The sequence below is a fragment of the Gymnoscopelus microlampas genome (assembly GCF_963454915.1).
Source record: "Gymnoscopelus microlampas genome assembly, chromosome: 15".
Taxonomy (NCBI): domain Eukaryota; kingdom Metazoa; phylum Chordata; class Actinopteri; order Myctophiformes; family Myctophidae; genus Gymnoscopelus; species Gymnoscopelus microlampas.
In genome coordinates, this window is record NC_139952.1 from 42,226,563 (window position 1) to 42,239,814 (window position 13,252).

Sequence of the window (13,252 nt, forward strand, 5' to 3'; positions counted from 1 at the left end):
TTCTACTGAATCTCTTCTCCACTAGTCCACTCCTTAACATTTTAGTCTAGTTTTTAATTGTTGACGAAATTGTCAATATATTTAGTATTCTTTTTAGTCATCATAGCTTAGTTTTTATTTAGTTCTTATTCAGTTTTCGTCAATGAAAAAAGGTAGTCGACAAACAGTTTTTGTCATAGTTTTAGTCGACGAAATCAACACTGCCGCGGTGCAACAGACAGGCGGACCCTGCACTGCGGCCCCCCCACGCACCAGGTATAGTCTCGCTGAGCCAGACTGTCGCCTCCCCACAATGTTCAAATGCTTCCGTCATTACAGTCTGGAAGCAACGGAAGAAAACGATCCGAGAGGTAAAGCAGGATGTTTCGTCTTAACAGTCGCGCAAATTTGTCCAAATAAATCAAAAATAATCGAAGCCTACATAGCTTGCTGCTTATCCAAAATGGAAATTCAAAAATATAAAATGGAAAGATATTTTAAAATACATTTTCGTGAACGGAAAACAGAATAGATGACGACTTCCTTTCTCGGCGTTCGGGATGTGTAGTTCCAGACTCTATACAGGCATTCAGAGAGTGTGGAATAAGTTGTCTGACTACGCGAGACTAACGCACCGGACGGCAGGCCACGTCCAGTTTAAAGACCCCTTCGGTCTACATTGAATATTTTGACAAAGTGGTCAGCGCCGGCGCTTGCCAACTGGACCCATGACTTCTCCTCCTCCTCTTCCTCGCTGACGTTCTCTCCTCCGTCTCCGTTCGTCTCCTCAAGGAGGCCTCTTGTGCCCGCCCGGCCCCCCCTGGGCCTCCAGCGAAGCCTCTTGACCGTCAGGGTGTGGCTTTGTCTGCGAGAAGGAGGTTCAGTGAAGGAAAAAAACAACAAGGACACCGCAGATGGGCCCAAGAAGCCAAACCCTAGAGTATCTCGGCATCACTATTTTGGCCATGTCATTATTATAAGCCAAAATAGCCAATTTACAAGCTTAGCAGTGTGACGCGTTGTGAGCTTGTAGATCTGCTATTTTCGGCGAATAGGGATGAATACGGGTGTTAGGGTTCAAGTGGTAAATGAAAAAAAGAAGAAAAAGATTTGGCGGCTCCCCTGTTGGAAACCCATGGTCGTTGTTATAGTCGTGACGTGGACTCCAAGCCTTCAACTTGAGTCGCAACGATTTTTTTTCTTTTTACCCCCCTTTTCTCCCGCAATTTAGTCAATTGATTGGCCCACAATCCATCACAATTGACCCGCAGATCTACAAGCTCACACTGTGACCTTGTAGATATGCTATTTTTGGCTAAAGTTAATCTGTTAATTTTTGGACAGTAAATCTGTCCAAATGGATACAGATATTCTCTCAGGTTTTTCTCGTTTTAGTCAACTAAATATAATAAGATTATAGTCGACTAAATCTACAGTTGATTTAGTCGACGCGTTGTGAGCTTGTAGATCTGCTATTTTCAGAGCGCAACATCCGAGCGCAACCAAACATAAAATGACTTGTCTTTTAGTTCTACTGGATCTCTTCTCCACTCGTCCCTCATTAACAGTTTAGTCTAGTTTTTACTTGTTGACAAAATTGTCAATATATTTAGTCTTAGTTTTAGTCATCATAGCGTCAGTGAAAAAAAAGGTAGTCGACGAACATTTGTCGTCATAGTTTTAGTCGATGAAATCAACACTGGCACCCACACAAGGACCTAAGAAATTTATTTTAAAAATGTTACTTGGAAAGAGAAAGGGAAAGTGTGGAACTCTGTGCTAGAACTTTTTGCCCCCTGCGACCCGACTCTGGAGAAGCAGGTGAAGATGGATGGATGGACTTTCATTTAAAAAAGTTAAAAAAAAAAAGGCTGATAAGAGAAAGAGAATGGGAACTGTTGAGCTCTCTGCTAGAACTCTTTTCCCCCTGCAACCTAACCCTGGAGAAGGAGTTGAAGATGGATGGATTTTTAACCCATTCACTCCGGCAACACATCTGTGTAATTTTAGATTTATTTTGTCTATTCAAAAATAGCAGATATACAAGCTTGTATATCTACAGTATAGAACCAGTGGGATATGAGCTTGTATATCTGCTAGTTTTGAAAAACTAAATCGTGAAAATGTGTGCAAATCTTAAAATATATATATAGGGGGGGGGGACGAAAATATTTTGGGATGGGGAGGTTTCTGTCCCATAGCAGGACACAGACCCTTCAGAAAACTGCCCTGAAGGCCTGATTTATACTTAGTTGTGTGCCGGTGTCGAAAACAGCAGATGTACAAGCTTCCAAACGTGTCACATTGCCACACGTTGTGAGCTAATAGATCGGCAGTCATTTGGTGCATGCAAATACACACACACACACACACACACACACACACACACACACACACACACACACACACACACACACACACACACACACACACACACACACACACACCTAGACACAAACTGTTTTTGCATTAGACTGGTGGTTCAGTGCAGCCTAAGGCAGTCTGAACAGAACAGGTACCAGACTGCTGCTACTAAACAGTCTGTGGATGATACTCTGGAATACTGCACTTCACATGAACTCTGTGTGTGTGTGTGTGTGTGTGTGTGTGTGAGAGAGAGAGACACACAGAGAGAGTGTGAGTTAAGAGACCTGAAGCCGATTCTACATGTCTCCTAAATCTCAACAGTTTTCTGAAAAACGTATGTTTCTATATCAGTGGTGCTCAATCTTTTTCATGTCAAGGACCCCCAAAATTATATGTATTTGGCCGCGGACCCCCATCAAAATGTTTTGTTCCAGGGACCCCCAGAAGCAAAGATTTGAGTTAAAAATGTTCGCTTAAAGATTTGCACACATTTTCACGATTTTTCAAAAATAGCAGATCTACAAGCTCATAGCGCGGCACTCGGTGCCGCGCTATGAGCTTGTATATCTGCTATTTTTGAATAGCCAAAGTGTAAAATAATGCTTTTTAGCTCAAATCTAAAAATGACACAGTTCCAGGTCTTAATGGGTTAAGGATACTCGGGGTCCGTTTCTCCACACAGGTTCCAGTCCTGTCCTCCGGCAGCCTCCAGCAGGTCCGGGTTCCACTTGTACAGAACTATCCTGCCACACTCCAAGCCCACTGCCAGCAGGTAGCTGGGGAGGGGAACGAACACACACACACACACACACACACACACACACACACACACACACACACACACACACACACACACGATTAATTGAATACTTTATTAACAAATTGTAAATAGGGCTATTATTTCTGTTTGCCTTTTATGCTTCGTAATAAAAAAATGCACAGGGCAGATATGACAAATAACTCAAGTATACACAGAAATTACTAACATATTTCATCATTTTATTCTTTCAAAAAAATTATTAAATAGCTGATCTACAACTGATCTACAACGCTATTTTTGGAAAATCTTTGAAAATGTATGCATTTTTCAACATGGAAACGATTATGACGATAATGCAAAAATAGTGTGATTATCTCAAATAATTGTGATTAGGCGATTATGTAATCATTGTGCCAGGCCTAATTGTAAACAGTACAGCAAGTACAATTAGACAAGCAATGGCAAAAGGATAACACAAAAAAAGCCCTGAGGTCCTGAGGAAGTAGGGTGTTCATTTACAGGGGGAAAAAAAACACATAAAAGTTAGAATATGGAGGTCAGAGGTTTCTGCCCGACTGCAACGATATGTAAAGCAGCCCAAGATGTTGGCTGTTGATTTGTGCGGCGCCCTCTGTGGACCCATTTACATTTTTACTGATAGAGGCAAAGCCAATTAAGATGAGATAAAAACTGTAATTAGTCTCCGAGGGGGAAATGGGGGAAATTGACCACTTGTATGAAACCATCATCATCATCACACTTATCTGGCACGTTGCACATGTCATACGTTGACAAAGATCTGATGGCCCAATACTGATTAGTTGATCCATGTTTTACTGGTGCATGTGTGTATGTGTGTGTGTGTGTGTGTGTGTGTGTGTGTGTGTGTGTGTGTGCGTGCGTTCACCTGTGATCGGAGCACAGCAGGGGGCAGAAGGCTACAGCCGTAGCCGAGTCACCCACGTCCAAGATGGAGGAACTAGGACGGATCTCTGGAGGGGTGACGACGGTGTCCCCAACAACGGACTTGCATGGGCCCCACACGATAACCTGAGCACGCGCGCGCGCACACACACACACACACACACACACACACACACACACACACACACACACACACACACACACACACACACACACACACACACACACACACACACACACACACACACACACACACACACACACACAGTACAAAGGTATTGGTATCAAAATGTACTTAAAGTAGCAAAAGAAGAAAGTACACATTATGCAGAATGTCCCATTTCACAACTTTTCAAGTGTATTAACATCTTTTGAAAATAGCAGATCTACAAGTTCACAATGCATCTCATGGTGACGCATTGTGTGCTTCCCTCCTCTCCCCCGAACAGCGGGCCAATTGTGTTTCGCATCCACAAAGCCAAGATGCACCACGGTGGATTCGAACCCCGCAAAACCTCTGCGGCGATTTGGACAGGCACTTTACCACTGCTCCACCTGAGCACCCAAATCTTTAAATATATATATAGGGGAGGGGGACGAAAATATTTTGGGATGGGGAGGTTTCTGTCCCATAGCAGGACACAGACCCTTCAGAAAACTGCCCTGAAGGCCTGATTTATACTTAGTTGTGTGCCGGTGTCGAAAACAGCAGATGTACAAGCTTCCAAACGTGTCACATTGCCACACGTTGTGAGCTAATAGATCGGCAGTCATTTGGTGCATGCAAATACACACACACACACACACACACACACACACACACACACACACACACACACACACACACACACACACACACACACACACACACACACACACACACACACACACACACACACACACACAGTTTTTGCATTAGACTGGTGGTTCAGTGCAGCCTAAGGCAGTCTGAACAGAACAGGTACCAGACTGATCTACAAGCTGACAAGCTTGTCAGCATGTAGATCGGCTATTTTCGGTGAATGTTCCCACCAGAATAGGGAGTTCAAGTGGTAAGTGTAAAAAAAAAAGAGAGAGAATAAATGTTCTGTCTCACATAGATTTGGCGGACCCCCTGTAGTAACTCTGAGGACCCCCCTAGGGGTCCCGGACCCCCTGTTGAAGACCCCTGCTCTAAGTAGATAATCTGCTGGGTCCAGACAGCAGAGTCTAATGACCCTCATGACTCTGTCCAGGACAGGACGCCATGCAGGGGCCCTGGGAGCTTTTAGCTTCCTCACTTACTGTCTTTGAGAGGTCAGAGAAAAAAGAATGGTGTGTCTGCTAAGAGCATTTTTTATTATGCTCCACACAAATGGAACAAACTTCTGGTCTCTCTGAAACTGGTGCGATTGGTCTCGATTAGAGACATTTAGGGTGCTTCTTGAGGACACACTGAATAGTGAGTAGGGCTGTGAATCGTCTGCTATCTCACAATTCCATTTGATTCCGATTCTTGGGGTCACGATTCCGATTCTTCTTTTTTTTTTTTTAATTAAAACATGTTTTTTTCCGATTCAAAACGATTCTCGATTCAAAACATACGATTTCAGGATCTACTGCAGATCTACTGAGAGCAGAGTACATTTACGTAGCTTTTATAATTGTAAAGGTTTTATCAACTGATAATAACGTAAACACACAAAGTAAAATCCAAGATAAAAATAAATAAAAATAATAATAAAAATAGATTTTTGGAAAATGAGAATCAATTCTGAATCGTCCAACATTAGAATTGTGATTCGTAATCGAATCGATTATTTCTGACAGCTCTACTGAACCTGTTTCATGTAACACTATATGTATTTGCATCTGTGACTGTTGTAATGTGATTCAAATGTTTGTTATCGTTCTTCATTACGTATGTGTTTTATATGCTGTCCTGTTCTTGAAAAAGAGAGCTTGCTCTCAATAGACCCCTTAACAGACGACGTCACACTGATAAGAACCAGTATGCGTGCAACCAGTATGCGCTAAATGAAACCCATTCTATCAGGACTCGCCAGGACGTGCCACACTAGCCAACACACAAGAGGGGGTTGGGGTGTGCTGAAACTAGCGCACCCCGAAACAACAGGTTGGAAATTGATTGCGTGAAACAATCACCTGCGCATCCAGTCTCACTGTTAGTAAACAATTAATTGGTCTATGGGCTTCCCTGAATAAATAAAGGAAAAAAGAAAATAAGACAGGGGTCTTCAACAGGGAGTTTGGGGTCCCCTAGGGGGTTCTCAGTGTTACTACAGGGGTCCGGCAAAATCTTAATTGTGTGATAGGATTTTATTTCATTATTATTTTGTATATAGATTAACCCCTTGAACCCTATATATAACATCCCTATTCCGAGGAGAACTTTAGGCAAAAATAGCCTCACACGGCAAAGAGGTTTGGTGTAGAGGGGGAGGAAAAGAGCAGAGCGAGTACAAAGTGAAAGGTCAAGTTTACTAAGTATTGAGGGTTTAAGTGGTTAAATGTCTCATAATACACCAAAATACACGTCGACAGTGCTGTCAAACAAGTCTATGAAGCTATCTATGAAATTGTTTAATCTGCAACACAATTTTATACAATATGTAGTGAAGGGGTCCCTGCTTCATCTCTCTCTCTCAGATAGGGGGTCCTTGGGGCTGAAAAACCTTGAGGCACCCAGCTCATTCTGCAAATCAAATTTAGCAACCATTCCTCATCGACAGGCAACAGCCGCTGGTACAGAAAATTCTCCAGCATTGATTTAACCCACTAAGACCGGGAAAGCATCTGTCATTTTACATTTGAACCATCTTTAACCGTTATCTTTATACTTTGGGCTATTCAAAAATAGCAGATATACAAGCTCGTAGCAAGGCACTGCTTGTAGATCTGCAAAATCTTTTTTGAAAAATCGTGAACATTTTGTGCAAATCTTTGAATATACATATTTTTAAAGCGAACATTTGTAACTCGAATCTTTGCTTCTGGGGATTCTACAAATGTCTTCTAAATCCTAACAGTTTTTTTTATTGAAAAAACGTATGTTGCTATAATATCAGTGGTTCTTAAACTTGTTTTCATGTCAAGGACCCCCAAAATCATATGTATTTTTCCACGACCCGCGTCTCAAAATATTTTGTTGCAGGGACCCCCAGAAGCAAAGATTTGAGTTACAAATGTTCGCTTTAACAAACATATATTTAAAGATTTGCACAAAGATTGTTTAAAAAAATAGTAGATATACAAGCTCATAGCGCGGCACTCGGTGCCGCGCTATGAGCTTGTATATCTGCTATTTTTGAATAGCCAAAGACATCGTAAAATGACACAGATTCCGTTCCCGATCTTAATGGATTAAAAGAACTGAGAGTTCTTCTGGGAGTTTCTTCCAGATGTGGTGGTGCATAAAAAAAAACCCTGAACTGCCATGTTTAGCTTTGAGTCTGAGGGTTCAGAAAGCAGACCATGGTCCCCAGAGGACGTGATGAGAGAGTCTGGATGTTTCATGATGTTAGCAGAAGGGTCAGCCATATTTTTCGACCCTAAACCGTTTCGGTGCTTTACAAACCAGCTGTAATATGTTGCAATCAATTGCCTTTGACAAGACAGGATGATACAGATCTGAGAACTGGAGTGATATTACCATCGACTTTCTTGGGTCTTTCTTTATTTAGTGAGGACTCGAGCAGCAGAAAACGTTCTGGGTCAACTGCGGTCGTCTGATCGATTTTTCTTTTTTTTATAGGGAGACCCGTAAAGACACCGTTACAGTAGTCAAGTCTGCTGAAGATAAACACCGTTTTTCATGGACTTAGAGGTAGGATCAGTGATTTTCTGTGGTTAAAATAGGTGTTAGAGGGATAGTTCACCCCCTAAATGATGTTTTTTCTATCGATTAGTCATCCCATGGAGACTTGAATGAATGGATATTTTTTGTCGCATTCCTAAGCCAATAATTTGACGACCGGCAGCGGTTACGGTAGGAGACACAAAGAGTCTCCTTTGTGTCTCCTACCGGAACCGCTGCCTACCGGTCCGCTGGTCATCAAATTATTGGCTTAGGAATGCGACAAAAACAAAGAAATACCCATGAATTCAAGTCTCCATGGGGTGACTAAATCGACAGAACAAAATAAACTGTGAACTATCCCTTTAAAAAGCTCTATATTCTGATATTAATCATTGCTATAGAATGTTTGGACAGAACATGCATTTTCAGGTGGGGATACCAATTTCATCCAATCAGGATAGAGAACTCAGGATACAAATTAAACAAGTGAAATTGGAAGTGACGACACAATGGAACGAGCAGACACATTTGGAACTGGAACACTATCAAAATTAAGCTGATAAATTGGTACTCTCTCCTGATTGGCTGAAATTCTGAGTATTTTCTGTTCATTAAAGAGCTGGAGAGACATGGAGACCCCTGTTTCTGAACAAACACAATGATTACTATCAGAATGCGCTTCAACCTTTTAACAAAAAAAACTTTTGTTTTAATCAGAAAATATCACTCACCCTACCTGTAAGTCATTTAATCCTTGATACAGTACATTCTCAAGGTGACTGACTTTGTAATCGTCTTAATGTGGATGTTGAAATTCAGTCCATGTCTACACCAATATTTCTGGCTTACATTGTGTGTGTTTTCCTACAGATTGAAGCTGAGCACTGTCTCACTTTTAATCGTTCTTCCTTGGCTCCAAAAACAATGACTTCAGTTTTATCGTTTTTTTTTTTAAGTGAAGAATATTCTGGCATATCCAGTGGTTGATTCAGTGCTTCCATTGGACCATAGTCCCCTGGTAATGAGGTTATGTAAATGTGAGCGCCGTCTGCATAATTATGGTAATGTGATTTTTTTTTTGTTATTTTCCATAATCTGATCCAGTGGGATCCATGGTGTACTGTGGATGTTGAAAGAACAGGGCCGAGAACAATGGAGCCTTGGGGCTCTCTCTGTCTGCGTGTCGTTTCTGTCTTCTCAGATGTGTACAGACACAAAGTATAGGTCCCCTGCCCTTTAAATCTGCTTCAAACCAATTTAGCACTGTGTCAGGAAGCCGCTTTTCCAGTTCTAGTAATGTGTCGTGGTCAAGTGTGTCAAATTATGCCACTGTGTCTGTGTTTAAAGTGGACGTCATTATATTATATATTTTTTTTTAAGTATAATTGACTGACATTAACCCATTCAATCCGGAACCGCATCTGTGTCATTTTAAGATATATTTGGGCTATTCAAAAATAGCAGATCTACAAGCTCATAGCGCGGCACCGAGTGCCGCGCTATGAGCTTGTAGATCTGCTATTTTTGAAAAATCTTGAACATTTGTGCAAATCTTTGAATATATATTTGTAACTCAAATCATTTGTAACTCAAACATTTGTACATTTGTAACTCCAATCTTTGCTTCTGGGGAGGTCCCTGGAACAAAATATTTTGAGATGGGGGTCCGCGGACATGAACAAGTTTGAGCACCACTGATTATAGCAACATAAGTTTTTTCAAAAAACTGTTAGGATTTACAAGACATTTGCAGAACCCCCCAGAAGCAAAGTTTTGAGTTATAAATGTTCACTTTAAAAATATATATATATTCAAAGATTTGCACACATTTTCAAGATTTTTCAAAAATAGCAGATCTACAGTACAAGCTCTGCACGCGCTATGAGCTTGTAGATCTGCTATTTCTGAATAGAAAAATTGTAATAGAAATAGAGTTAATAGAAGCATAGAGTTAACAGAAGCATAGAGTTAACAGAAGCATAAAGTTAACAGAAGCATAAAGTTAACAGAAGCATAAAGTTAGCAGAAGCATAAAGTTAACAGAAGTATAGAGTTAACAGAAGCATAGAGTTAACAGCAGCATAGAGTTAACAGACGCATAGAGTTAACAGAAGCATAGAGTTAACAGACGCATAGAGTTAACAGAAGCATAGAGTTAACAGAAGCATAGAGTTAACAGAAGCACAGAGTTAACAGAAGCATAGAGTTAACAGAAGCATAGAGTTAACAGAAGCACAGAGTTAACTAACCTGTTAAACCCTCCCTCCGGAAATCTCATTTCCATTTGATTTCAGGAGTGATTCTGGCATGATTGCTCATTCTGCAATATTGGCTGTGGGCTGGAGTTGGGCGGGAGTAATACCGTTGACTGACAACCCCTTCAGCCAATGATCGTTTTTCCCCTTCAGCCAATTGCAGTGGATTTTTACCACCTCCGTCACTAATATGACGCAATGGGACTTTTGAGATGGCCATGCCCAAAATAGGTTGCCTTATTGGGATACATGCGTGTCACAGCCCGCCCCTCCCGGTTCTCTGAATTTATATTTTTAAATAGGCTCTGTCATGATTAATTGACCACATATATGAAGTTAAACAACTACATTCTATCCAAACGATATCTTAATAGTAAATTCCGTGCCTCACAAAAGAAGTTTGAGATCGTTTTAAAAACGAAACTAAGAAGTGAAGGCACTCGGACAACAACAATGGCTGCCGTTAGTCTTTTGTCGGTGGCACTCAGGCTGCACTCTGCTTCATTCGGGCTCACTCGAACTCGCCACCTGATTGGCCAACGTAAGCTGTCAATCACAGAATGATGAGCGCCGACGCTGATAGGCGCGGTTAGTTGGTGATTTCGCTGGAAACTCCCACAATGGGCAAACATGCCAGACTCACTCCTGAAATCAAATGGAAATGAGATTTCCGGAGGGAGGGTTTACCAGGCTAAGAGTTAACAGAAGCATAGAGTTAACAGAAGCATAGAGTTAACAGAAGCATAGAGTTAACAGAAGCATAGAGTTAACAGAAGCATAGAGTTAACAGACGCATAGAGTTAACAGAAGCATAGAGTTAACAGAGGCATAGAGTTAACAGAAGCATAGAGTTAACAGAAGCACAGAGTTAACAGAAGCATAGAGTTAACAGAAGCACAGAGTTAACAGAAGCATAGAGTTAACAGAAGCATAGAGTTAACAGAAGCATAGAGTTAACAGAAGCACAGAGTTAACAGAAGCATAGAGTTAACAGAAGCACAGAGTTAACAGAAGCATAGAGTTAACAGACGCATAGAGTTAACAGAAGCATAGAGTTAACAGAAGCATAGAGTTAACAGAAGCATAGAGTTAACAGAAGCACAGAGTTAACAGAAGCATAGAGTTAACAGAAGCATAGAGTTAACAGAAGCATAGAGTTAACAGAAGCACAGAGTTAACAGAAGCACAGAGTTAACAGAAGCATAGAGTTAACAGAACCACAGAGTTAACAGAGACATAGAGTTAACAGGGCCGTTGGCTGTGAGCTCTCATGACAGTGGCTCCGTTCCCACTGCTGCCAGTAGATGAGTAGTAAACCATTCTGTTGTTGTTTCTGATGTGTCACCATACACGCGCACAAAACTCCCAATAGGAGCTACAGTATATCGACCATTACAAATACAGAAGGTTGTCTGTCATCTTACCAATTGTGATTTTGTTTTTGCCATGAACAAGTAAGCCTACAGTGAGGCAGGCTTGATGTACAAGTACACCCCCTGGACATGACGCTAGTAAGTTGCAGGGACTAACCCCCCCAATCCAACCCTTGGATGCTGAGTGCCAAGCAGGGAGGCATTGGGTCCCATTTTTAAACACGAACACTGATCTCCCAATCTCAGTGCTGGTGTTTTGGTTTAACCCATTAAGACCTGAGGCGATTCTTAAAAATGTTTTCTAAATCCTAACGTTTTTTTGAAAAAAAAAATCAAAAAAACATTTTTTCAAGATTTAAAAAAAAATAGCAGATATACAAGCTCATAGCGCGGCACTCGGTGCCCCGCTATGAGCTTGTATATCTGCTATTTTTCTTAATGGATTAACCAGTGATCTCTCTCTCCCTTTCTCCCGCTCTCACCCTCTCTCTCTCTCTGTGCGTGCTGTCCTGGTGCTGCAAATGCAAGTGAAATTCTCTCGCCTTCCCAACGAATCCTGCCTCCGACACACTTAATCAGGTGATCAGGCCTAGCTACTGTATAGCCTTGATTACCAGTTACCACCGATGACACACCCGCAGAGAAATGCGACCGATTATCGGGCACAGACGCTTCCTGGCGGCCCTATTGTCCCATAATGTCTTGATGTGTGTAGAAGCCTTGAGAAGCGTGAGACTTCACAGAAGACAGGTTTGTGAACAGTTGCAATGGACAGCAACAGATGATAAATTGTATTTCAAATTATCTGCAGGACTGATGTTTTTTTTGTTTCATTTTATATTGAAGTCATTTGAAGTGAAGTGCCATCATCATAATAAAAAAAAAATCACATTTGATGTGCATAACCCTTTTCTCCACAGACAGGAGAAGAAGGCAAAATGTATCTCGCCTTTTCTCGATTTTCGACTTATTCTCTGCATGTATTATTGTAATTAGCAGCCTATAATAACCCATTAAGAACTGGAACGCATCTGTGTCACTTTAGATTTATTTGGATATTCAAAAATAGCAGATATACAAGCTCATAGCGCGGCACTTGGTGCCGCGCTATGAGCTTGTAGATATGCTATTTTTGAAAAAACTTGAAATATGTTTTGTTAACTTATTTCAAAAAACTTAGAATCGCCACAGGTCTTAATGGGATAAGCAATGGTCTGGTGGTTTACCTTCTTATCTCGACTGGACGTGACAAAGAACTTGCTGTCTGGGCTCCAGTCGCAGGCCCAGATGATTCGGCTGTGCACGGCCGTGTCCTTGGAGGTGTGCGTGTGCAGGGAGAAGTGTGGCTCTGGGGGGTGCATAGAAAAAAAAAAGCAAATTACGTTAACATGACAAAACAGCAACAAAACAGTACAGATAAAGGTAGGGTAAGTGATAAATATATATATATATATATATTTTTTTCTTTCTTTTTTGTTAAAAAGGTTAAAGTATTATATTCTGACAGTAATCATTGCTACAGAGCGTTTGTTCGGTCACAGGGGTCTCTCCAGCTCTTTAGTAAACAGAATATAGTACATTTTCAGGTAGGTGACAACATTTAAGCCAATCAGGAGAGATGTTCTGTTTAATAAAGAGCTGGAGAGACATGGAGACTCCTTTTACTGAACAAACACTCTATAGCAATGAGTACTATCAGAATATAGAGCTATTTAACACTTATTTTAACCAAAGTAAATCACTTACCCTACCTTTAAAATCGAGAATGAGAAACAGGTTTAGTTGTGCATGTACA

General features: G+C 41.1%; 1 protein-coding gene across 1 annotated transcript in view; it reads right to left on the bottom strand.

The window, feature by feature from the left end:
* Window positions 1-301: 301 nt before the first annotated feature.
* The window catches only part of elp2 (elongator acetyltransferase complex subunit 2), a gene marked incomplete at its 5' end in the record, with an annotated part of 103,505 nt that continues 90,554 nt past the window's right edge, over window positions 302-13,252 (bottom strand). The window contains 4 exons of the mRNA XM_084080930.1: window positions 302-844; window positions 3,006-3,122; window positions 4,014-4,156; window positions 12,684-12,805. Of these exons, the coding sequence (XP_083937056.1) occupies window positions 637-844; window positions 3,006-3,122; window positions 4,014-4,156; window positions 12,684-12,805 (590 nt within the window). The 3' untranslated portion in view covers window positions 302-636. The remainder of the gene's footprint in view (window positions 845-3,005; window positions 3,123-4,013; window positions 4,157-12,683; window positions 12,806-13,252) is intronic.